The 11,357-nt window shown below is 41.5% G+C and overlaps 1 protein-coding gene across 1 annotated transcript; it reads left to right on the top strand.

Annotated features, from left to right (window-relative positions):
• The first annotated feature begins 209 nt into the window (after positions 1-209).
• LOC115228961 (DNA-directed RNA polymerase III subunit RPC2-like) lies at positions 210-1,548 on the top strand. The gene is made up of 3 exons (XM_029799406.2): positions 210-969; positions 1,002-1,103; positions 1,142-1,548. Exons 1-3 carry the CDS (start codon positions 864-866, stop codon positions 1,546-1,548), a joined length of 615 nt encoding a protein of 204 aa, XP_029655266.1. The 5' UTR covers positions 210-863.
• The last annotated feature ends 9,809 nt before the right edge of the window (positions 1,549-11,357 follow it).

The following is an 11,357-nucleotide window of genomic DNA, read 5'->3' as shown; positions in this document are numbered from 1 at the left end:
CCAATCACAACCAGGCACCTCGACTGACCTATCAGTGTGCTATGGGCAAACAAGCACAGGGTTGGAATGTCCTTCTATTCGTAGGGCTGATGGCTGAAAACCACTATAAACGATTTGATTCAGTCATTTATAATTTGAACTACCCTCAACGACCCCTTGTTTCCACCAAAGTGATGGACATGGCTTGTTTTGATCGACTTCCGGGAGGACAGAATGCTCTGGTGGCCATAATGAGCTTTTCGGGGTACGACTTGGAGGATGCGTTGGTCTTCAATAAAGCATCCATCGACCGGGGATTGGGGAGGTCCACGGTTTACAGGAAGGAAGTGGCATATTTTGATTTCTCCACAGTGGAAGAGGGTCAGCCACCTCCAGTCATCTCCGAGACCGACAATCGGGTGAAGGATCGGTTCAAGGCCATAGGAAATGACGGAATTGCGGAGATTGGTGTTAAATTAGTGTAAGTGTAGGGGCGTTGGTGAAAACGGGTGACAGTCTGTTTGTGAAGAGGATGAGAATGCAGGACGAGTCAGTGAGGAATGTGATCACCCTCAGGTTTGTCCAAATAATGAAGGGCAGTTACCGGGGAGTGGACGATTGTCATGTAGACCGAGTCATGTTGACGTGTAATGAGCGAGATAAGACGATATTGAAAGTAAAGTACAGAATAAACCGAATCCCGGAAATAGGGGACAAGTTCAGTAGTCGGCATGGACAGAAGGGGTGTCCTGTGCTGTCATTTGTAGTGTTATTGGCAACATTGTCTCCCCAGAAGATCTGCCCTTCACGGAATCGGTAGTTGGTGGTGTGAGATGGTAGGGAGTGATTCCCGACATTGTAAGGAGGGGTGGTTATGGTAGATTATGAACCCTCACGGATTCCCCTCGAGGATGACGGTGGGGAAGATGTTGGAAATCATCACCGGGAAGGCCGCGGCGGTGGGAGGTCAATTTGTGGACTCGACGGGTTGTGTTGGTGAGGCATGGCAGTCTTCCAGGGAGACAAACGCGAGTTGACTCAGAAGATATTGGAAGAGCACGGATTCAACTACATCGGGGAGGACATAATGTACACGGGGATGGAAGGGTATTCGTGTTGGGGGAGTGTAGGAATCCTCTGCAGTGCCAGATCTATAACGGAGTGGTGTACTATCAGAAGTTGAAGCACATGGTGGGGGACAAGATCCACGCCCGGTCGACTGGGCCGGTGGTGAATCTGACGAGACAGCCGACGGAGGGGAGGAATAGGCAGGGAGGACTGCGGATAGGGGAGATGGAGAGGGACTGTCTCATTGCATATGGGGCCAGTCAGCTTATCCATGAGCGGTTGGTTACGTCCAGTGATAACTTTGTTGTGGATATTTGTGGCAAGTGTGGGGTGATGGGCATGCCCAATTGGTATTCCTTCTTTGTCACTGCGAGGTGTCAGAATTGTCGGGATGGGTCAGAAATGGCTCGAGTACAGATGCCTTATGCCTTCAAATTGCTATGTCAGGAGATGACGGCTATGAATATTGTCCCTAAATTCATTCTAAAGGACGTGGTCTGATATTTTTTCTTATTTTTTAATTTTTGCATATTTTATAACAGTCTTAAATGAGTTGAACATACACTTAATGCAGAAAAAAAGTGATCACTTAGAAATAATGCAATTTATCATGGTTCTAATCATTTTTAAAAAAATTCATAGCTAACAATCTGTTATTTCTATTGATAAACACATTTAACTCAAAAAATTGAGTATTCGCATTGTAAAATTTGTCTTGATGATTTTTTGAAAATCTATTTCTACTAATAAAGTGACCACCTAAATATTTCCTTAAAATATTAAATTTTTTATCATTGCTTAAGCACTTGTCGAATTTATTAAAAGACAGTTAGAAAAGGGAGAAGGATTGTTTAAGACTACGCAGGTTAGGGCGCCCTCCCAGCCTCACGGATTGCAAAGCAGTTGCCGCGGATTACGGCAATGGAGAGGCGTTGAAGAAGCCAAAAGGACTCTCTCGGGTCGTTTCTCCTTTTGGCGATTCTTCTCTCCAAAGATTTAAGGAACGGACTGTCTTAAAGACTTATTGCCCTAAAATACAAGATTTCGAAATCGACGGTGCAAAAAATACATTCAAAAATACAAAATAATGAATCTTTGTCAAGAAGAATAGGTTCTGGAAGGCCATTAAAATTATCAAAAGACATAAAGCACGATAGCTTTAAATATCATGATATCGATCACTTAATTACGTTGAGACAAATTAAGGATAAAATTGAATACGATCATCGTATCACAATATCAACATCAAGTATATCAAATACGTTACGATCTGCCGGTCTTATTACTAAAACACCAGTTAAAAACCACTTTTAATACGGGTAAACATTGAAAAAAGAAAATCATTCTCGGATAAATGTTTGAGTATGTCAAACGAGGAACTTGAAACAGTAGTTTTTTCCGATGAGTACAAATTTAACTTATATCAGAGTGACGGACATTAATATTATCCATTAGAACATTATAATTCAGATAAAATCTCCCTACTGTCAAACACGGTGGTGGGAACATAATGTTATGGGGCTGTATTTCGTCTAAAGGCGTTGGAAGAATTGTTTTCATCGACGATAAAATGAATAATGCATTTTATAAGTAACATTTGGCCCAAAATCTATTTCAAAGAGCTTCGGAAATGGGACTAAATACTTTCATCTTAATGCATAATAACGATCCCAAGCATACCGCTTGTTTGCAAATGGACACGCAAAAAAATATTAAAACTCTTGATTGTCCTCCTCAAAGCCCTGACTTGAATCCAATAGAGCACATCTGGGCTTATATAAAGTATAAATTACGAGGGTTTGGACTAGTGAGCAAATCCCAAACAAAAGCAGAAATAATAAGCATCTGAAATAATCTTTTACAAGAGTTTGTAAAAAATTACATAAAAAGCTTCCATACTCATTTAATTTACCTCTTAAAAGGAGGGTAGGAAAGGAAATAACTCTAGATGTATAATAAAGTAACAAAAATCCTATTTATATAAACAAAATTGACTCTACATTCATCTAAACGTAAACCCGACCGTCTTTTTTTCTGGAAGTCTGGCATACTTAAATCTATTAAGTCTCTTAATGAAGAAGACACTCTGATCACGCAGGCGAGATAGGAAGAACATCTACACTCAACACATTCAAATACATTGTAATTGGTCACACTGTAATACAACTGCATTGGCATGATTGTCAGCAAATCTGAGATCACGTTTCGACCCTGCTTTGAAAAGTGTCGTTCTTCCACTTCTGAGCACTCACAAGGACAGTTATACTTATTGTGATGTAACAAGTGTTGGAGTCCCCCGAAGGTTGAATTCCTTCAGCTCCTGTGGAGGCTCGTCGTAGTAGTTGATGGACGGGGCTTTGGAGTTGTATTTTCGAATATTCCCAAATCCTGAGCAAACTGTCGCAGAAATAGGAAATAGGCAGCGTCGTCGCTGGAAATGGCAAAATTGCCCAAAAATAGTTCCATTCACTTGGAAGTATCTAAACTGGTATCCACCAATACAATTTGTCCGTTCTCCCCAAAGACAAAGTCAGACTTTCCCTGGAATCTGACATATGGGCTCCTTGGATGTAGAAATCGACAAGGGCGTGAATGCAGGTTCTTTTGAGGTATTGAGCCTTCCTTATGTCCTCCAAAGTGTCTTCGATCAAGTCATAGTCGAGGATGGCAGTGCTTTCTGTGGTGAGACTGGATGACCAAACCTGAGTTGAAAGACACGTTTTTGGCATAAAAATCGACGAGGGGCTGCTTTATTATTTTGTTTTGATCCTTCATGAGAGGAAACGTCATTTCGATCTACATCGAGTGATAAAAATACTTTTATTCGGTGACGATTGTTTTGTGGGTTAGTTATTGTATATGTAATGTCAAAAAAGTCTAGATTTAATATATTTGGTTATATTACCATGTGCTGTGCAATCAATTATATCTGGTTTTACCCTGAAAAATAGTTTTATAGTGGTTACCCTTTAAAATTTGCTTTATGGCGGGATTCGAGAATTTCGTTGAGCACTTTTGTGCCTATGCTCAAAAGAGCTTGATTATTCGACTGCATTAAAAATATTTTATTGCCTTTTAGAGATTTAACTTTATATTTTTATTTATTCTAATTTAATTTAATTTATTTGAATTAATCAATTATATTTTAACAATAAAAAAAATAATTTTAAATATCACGTCTTCTGATAATTTATTTCAAAATCAAACCTATTATTATTAATAATCAAACCTATTATTTTGTTTTTTATCCTGGGGCCAATTCTCGTTATCGTTCCCTTGCCCGTGAGGCAACGAGTACTTCTGGCACGACACAGTTGGAAATGGGGATCTTCCTGTCTTAGCGTGGCGTTATGGGGTCCACCATGTCAGTTGGAAAATTCCATTCGGATATGGCAACGCTCAGGAGGCATTTAATGCCTACCGAAAAAGGACTTTTAGATCTCAGACCCTGGGACATCGTCGTCTCAGGCCGATCATGCCGGCAGGATCGAACCTTTCAGTAGGATCTCGTTCGGATTGGCGATCACGGGGATAATTATAATTAACTGGCTTTACCCGTCTTTGGTCTTTAATAAAAAAAAATAGTCTGTGATTTGCCTTTTGTAATCGCGCAAAAATCCAGTTATTGGATTAATAAAAAAGAGAATCATTTGCTCATCCTCCCGTGATTATCGTCAGTCCGGCGCGGCCTTCTCTGTGGACCTCACTTTCCTGTTTTGCTCTTCTTGCTATCTGTCGGGATGTGGAACCTAATCCCGGTCCAAAGGGACACATATCAATTCTTCAACTAAATATCAACGGAGTTATCGGAAAATCAACAGAACTAAACTCTTTCTTGATCATGCATGATATTGACGTATGTGTACTCCAGGAAACAAAACTCAATCCATCTTCGAGGTTCCCATGTTTCCCTAACTACCACTGGATCGCCTGGACAGACCCTCTGACCGTGGAGGGGGTCTTATTAAGAAGGGAATTACTTACCAGTCCGCTAATTATAAAAGTCCAAGTCAAATCGCCCTTCAGAAAGAGGTTCCCCAACCTGAAATACGACTACAACCAGATTGGGTCAAATTTGCCCACTACATTGACAAATCACTGATTAACTTTGATGTACATGATTTCGACTCGGTCGACAACGCACTCAAGCATTTCAACCGAACAATTTGATGGACGAATTATTCTTGAATGAGGAAAATTACCTTACGACAACCAGATCGATAGACTACTGAATAAAGTATAGAACAGTCTACAAAGGACAAACCGGGAGGGTGAAAAGTCGCCAGAGGACTAAATACGGGTCCCTTCAAAGTATGGGCATTCTTAAGAAGATTCACAAACCCGGAGAGATTTAAGTCGGGTGAGGATAATGCGGCTCTCTTCACCAACAAACTGATAAAGTTCTACGCTGAGATCAGAAATATGATGGACCATGCTTGAAGTCGTTGAAACCTCGAAGATGTCGGGACATGATAATCCTCACCCATGAGGAGGTGTCTCAGACTATCAGAAATTTAAGAAGCACTGGCTTTTGTGGACCTGACGGAATTCCTACTATTCTGGCGAAAAATCTAGGACAGGTGGCAATATCAGCTCTTTGTCAAATTTACAACTTCTCTATAAAGAACAACTCAATACCCACATTGTGGAAAATGGCATACATTCGTCATATTCTGAAACCAGGGAGACCAAAAGACACCTGCCGTCCTACAGGCTAATATCTCTCCTCTGTGTCCTATCCAAAGTTCTGGAAAAACTTATACTCAACCACACTAAACAATATCTCTCGGAATTGGATTTTCAACATGGATTTAAATGTGGTAAATCAACCACTTAGCACCTTGTCACTTTGACGAACTTCATCTCAGGTGGCCTATCTGCCAAACGTATAACCAAAAAACGGTTATGTGCTCAGTGGATATCCATAAGGCTTTTGACTCCGTTCCCAAAAAAATATACCTTAGTGAAATTTACCTAAGACTGAAAAAGTGGCTAGCTAACTTCCTCGGCGGCTGAAGAGGCAGGATCCAATAAAACAATACAAGATCGATGTCAAGATATTTGCCAAACGGAGTCCCTCAAGGCTCACCCCTTTCCTCAGCTCTCTTTAACTTATTCTTATCGGACCTTCCGCTGCCAAACGACAAAGACTCAATCGTACCCTCATACGCTGAGGATATTGTGATTGCTACTCAGAGTCGTGAGGTTAACACGGCAAGTTCAAAACTGCAGAACTACCTCCACAGTTTCGAACGTTGGCTTTCGATAAATCGACTATCAATGAGTCCTGAAAAATCAGTCACTACGCTTCTGACTTCAGTAATGAAGCTTGGGAAAATGGTGGTGAACTTATATCTAAACAACATGGAAATCCCCTTTAAAAAATCCCAGAAAATCCTCGGCGTGACCTACGATAGTCATATGTGTTTCTCCCAACAAGTTGAAAATGTTACAACTAGCTGCATGAAGAAACTGAACATCTTAAAAGTGTTCCTCCGAAAATGCAAACAATGGATCAGCTTCCCCACATGCGAATCAATCTAACCGCAATACATCGATATTTCTTAAACTTATCTATGTCTATCAAACAATATTAGTACAATTCAAACAATTTATATTCCACTACCAGTATTTTAAACTTTCAATATAATCAGATAAATTAGTCAAACATATCGGCTTTTGCACTAATAAGCTTTCAGTGAAACTTTTATCGTCCATAAACAAAACTATTAAGTCCCAAAGAGAAACAAAACGATTCAGACAATTTCCCTTAAAAGTCATCTTACGGCTGTGTGTAGAACTAATGTTGTCAAATCTTCATCATTTTCTTCACTTAAATATGAAAAAGACTATTCTAAAGTGAATGAGATTTTATTTAAATATGCCAAACATCCTCTTTACTTGGCAAGCCGTCAGTGGCACATGTTTGCAAGGAAAATGTTATTCTGACAAAAGTATGCTTCAATTTCATTATAGAGTGACACCCTCTCAAATCACTCGTAATCAGGGTTGTTTTATTTAAATCATTTTATTTATCAACAAAAAATCAAAGATTTGGCCTCCAGAGCATACGAAGTTAGGTGAATCAGATAATGTATCCCAGCAGGTTGATTCATCGTCGAGGAGAGTGCCAGATGGGGCGTTCGGGAATGCGCAAAGCCAAGGTCCACTGGCCGGGGATGCTGCCGAAAAAAGGCAAGGGCGGCGGTGTTGGTTGGACGACTCGAGCAGCAGATTGAAAGTTTGCTTGCATCCTATTCGATCTCAGGCTCTTTGAGACATTCGATCTTCCGGAAAGTCAAGACCTTGTTCCCTCCAGACTTCGCCGAAATGAGCCACATTTGTGTCCAAGGAAAATTCAGAAAAGGAGCTTAGAGTTTCCATGACAAGTGTGTGGCTCGAGGAGAGGGACGAGAGAAAAGCAGGGAACGATAAGTCGGAACATTCGAAAACTGCCTCGAGAAAGAATTCCTTTTTGCGTAGAGCCACATTAATAGAATTGCCAGCCACCAGAAAGTTTGTTAATGGGAGTAGATTGCACTCCCGGAATAAGATCTCGGAATAACCAAACAGCGTTTTCGAAGGTAGATTGCGAACACCCAAAGTTAGAGATTTCATATTTAGAGAAATTTAAACTAAGGCCAACTTTCTCCAGAGCCGGAATAATTTTTATTATGTCCTGCAGTGGGGTTTCTGAATTTTCCTGTTCGTCTTTAGACAAAATCGCAGTGTCAATGCAAGATGATAGAGCATCGGCCGCAGCAGCTCATGGTGCCTTGGGGATCTTCACAGGGATGATGCGGGATTTGCGTGTCTCCGAAATGAGCTTCAACGTGGAAACAGGGTCGGACGGCGCCCGGTCGGAAGGGTTTGGAAGACATACAGGATTGCCTCGGACTTTGCCCAAACATGAAGAACAGTTCCAGGTGGAAATAGCGTTCTTGGTCATTTTGGCACAGGACATGTGGGAGGGATTTGAACAAGTTGCGCAGTAGATTCAACGTTTACAAATGTTCGAAGTATTGCAAATGATACACATTTTCATTAGTTCACGAACACCACGTCAACCAACCCCACTGCAGGACATAATGAAAATTATTCCGGCTCTGGAGAAAGTTGGCTTTAGTTTAAATTTTCTAAATGTGAAATCTCTAACTTCGGGCGTTCGCCATTGTATAAATTGATTAAATGTCTGGTAGAAAACTCGATGGAATAATTCCAACATACGAATTCGCCCTGTTCACATTCCAACTCCAAAACAACCGAATTTACACATTTGGGGGTGCCAACACCCGATGTAACTTTATGCTCTCCTTCTCTGGCATCATCTACGGCAGAGGTTTCCAAGCTTTTTTTTACGCGCCTCCCTTAGGAAAAAGTACAATCTTGCGCCTCCCTTTAATTCCATAATCAATTATTATTTTATCAAAAACATTTTTTAAAACAAAGTTAATGAGATAATTTTTTTCCATCTGGCGCAAAGTCAAATCTTGTGTCATCGCAGAGAGTGCATCGCAGAGAGTGCTACTCCGTAGATCTACGGAGTGGTCAGTCTTCTATTGAAACGAGAAGCCATCACAACCCGATAACGGTGAAGATCAAAAGAGAAGTTGTCACCAGGAAAGTTCCAATTCCATACAATTACAAAGCGGCCAACTGGCCACGGTTCCAAGAGATATTGAACACGAGACTACAAAATTGCAATCTGTGCAACTTTAGCTCTCTCGACAAGGCCATTGGCTTCTTCTCGAAGATCATTCTGGAAGCAAGAGAAATGGCTATTCCTAAACGTCCACCTCACGCTGCTTGCAGTCGAAGGATATCCGTTCTGGCCAAGGAGAGAAATCGCCTCAAAAGGTCAAACCGGATGTCTTCTGACATAATTACCCGCATCCGACACTTAAACAAGGAATTGAAGTCCAATGAACTCAGACACTCCTATTTGAAATGGAATCGCATTCTTTCTACCGTGAACCGCAATCGTTCAACGGGTGAAGTGTGGAAAGCCATTTGGCACGTGGCCAGGGGGGACGCTCCCGAACCTTTCGAAGATTTTGATAAAAAAGACGTGAACAACCTCATGAATTTCTATGCGAAAAATGCACATAAAGATCACAGGAAATCTGACTCTCTCCCCTCCAACAGAAGCCTAAAAAACGGGCTGAACCGCTCCTCCTCTCGGTAAAGGAGGTGGAAGATACCTTGCACTCAACAAAACCTTCTTACTTTCACGGCCCGGACAAAATCCCGGTGATCCTATTAAAAAACTTTGGCGTCGAAAGTGTCAGATTCCTAACAGCAATTTTCAACCATTCTATCAACAACAACGTAATTCCGGCTTTATGGAAACAGGCCTTCATAAGGTCGATACTGAAGCCTGGAAGACCAAGAGAGGACCCGGCATCTTTCAGGCCGATTTCCCTGTTATGCTCGATGTCAAAAATCCTGGAAAGACTGGTTCTTGGCAGAATAGAAGCTTTCTTACCCGAAAGACATTTTCAACATGGTTTTAAGAAGGCAAAGTCCACGTCTTTGTACCTCCAATCCTTGTCTAACTTCATCTGTACCGGTTTTGCCAGCAAACCGAGGCACCAAAAGACAGTGCTCTGCTCTGTCGACATCCATAAAGCATTTGATTCCGTCTCGAGGAAGCTCCTCTCAAAGAAGATATTCCAATCCGACTTTACTCTGAAGCTAAAAATATGGATTACCAACTTCCTAAGTGGACGAAAAGGAAGGGTGTGCCTCGGTGGTCTGAAGTCCAAATCTCGTCTTCTACCCAACGGAGTACCTCAGGGACCCCCCTTATCCCCGGCTCTCTTCAACCTATTTTTGGAAGACCTCCCTCACTCCCTCGACAACAATGACATTGTTCTCTCATACGCGGACGACATCGTACTAGCCTCACGGGACCGGGACATCCAGAAGGCCTCTGAAAGGCTCCAAGCTAACTTGGATCGGCTGAACCTATGGCTGACGGACAACCGGCTCGTGGTAAACGCGGCGAAGTCCGCCACGTCTCTCTTCACCTCGGATAAAAGATTGGGAAAAACGTCAGTCGACTTAAACCTGAATAATATGTCCGTTCCCTTCTGCAAGAGTCAGACGGTCCTAGGGGTAACCCTCGACATGCACCTCTGTTTCTCCCCTCATGTGGACAACCTCCTTCGCAAATGCGAACAAAAATCGAACATCCTATGAACACTATCTGGAATATGGCAAAATGGGTCGCACCCGGTACTGGCGAATATCTACCGCCAGTACTTCGAACCTTGTATTGCCTACGCCTGCGGATCATGGGGTCCCCGGCTATCGTGGTCCAACAAAGGGCCCTCAGATTAACCGATCGTTGGTCACATGATAGCCAACGCCCCGGTCCAGCCTCTCTGGAAGACCTCATCAAGCTGAACCTGGGCCCGTCAGCGATTGCTCCGCCAAAAACGGCCTGCCGCCCTGTGCGATCTTGTGTGGGCTCGTGGAAAGATCACCGAGCGAGAATGAGGTCCCTGGTTGAGTGCATCGGGATCACGTGATGTTTGTTCGGTTTTTAGCGTGGTGTTGGTGATTTAATAAATAAATAAACACACACGGAAATGTGAACACCCTCCAATATCTCGACCTCACGACCAAAGATCTTGTTTGCCTTGACAAAACGTACAAAAAAACCAAGTGACAAATCAAAGTTATATCGGTCGATTCATCAAACTGGATGCTTATCGGAGAAGAACTGCAGTTAATACGATCAACAATCTGAGACAAGATATCACCAGACATATCATGAATTCTTTGATAAACTACAGTGCGACCTCGAATTGGGGAAAACCAAGTAGCGGGGAAACCCTCTTTTTTGGGGAAAACCTTGCTTTTGGGGGAATATTTTTGCCATCCCTATAAAATACGATGATTTTTAATGAAATAAACCCCCTACCGGGGAAAAATTTTATATTATCATAAACGATTCATTAATATATTTGTATAATTTTTGATTTATTATTATTTATTTATTGTAACCTGTTTTTCCAAATTTGTAATCAATAATTTTAAAATTTATTTAACCTGGTAACTTAGTTAGTTAGCTAATTAACCTGGTAAAAAATTGAAATTATCAATTTTTAAAGTTATTTTATAAATTTTAGAAAGCCAATGCCTAGAAAACTAAATCAAAGTGAAAAGATCAGAATTTACAAGGATATACAGTCGGGTCATAAGGACAAAATGATTTGTGAAGGATTTAACATCTCTAAAGGAATGCTATACCGACTAAAAAAGAAAAGGGAAGGAATCTTAGCTCAAGGTTTCTCAACGAGGAA

This window comes from Octopus sinensis, unplaced genomic scaffold (genome assembly GCF_006345805.1).
Source record: "Octopus sinensis unplaced genomic scaffold, ASM634580v1 Contig11491, whole genome shotgun sequence".
Lineage (NCBI taxonomy): Eukaryota > Metazoa > Mollusca > Cephalopoda > Octopoda > Octopodidae > Octopus > Octopus sinensis.
Note: the sequence above shows the minus strand (reverse complement) of the source record. Positions and strands in the feature narration are given on the sequence as shown.

What these genes read in the sequence shown, in the direction of transcription:
- LOC115228961 (XM_029799406.2), top strand. Translation starts at nt 864, where the DNA reads ATGAACCCTCACGGATTCCCCTCGAGGATGACGGTGGGGAAGATGTTG. An exon ending in ATTTGTGGACTCGACGGGTT is followed by an intron (nt 970 to 1,001) that starts GTGTTGGTGAGG and finishes TCTTCCAGGGAG; the next exon opens with ACAAACGCGAGTTGACTCAG. An exon ending in AGGGTATTCGTGTTGGGGGA is followed by an intron (nt 1,104 to 1,141) that starts GTGTAGGAATCC and finishes TCTATAACGGAG; the next exon opens with TGGTGTACTATCAGAAGTTG.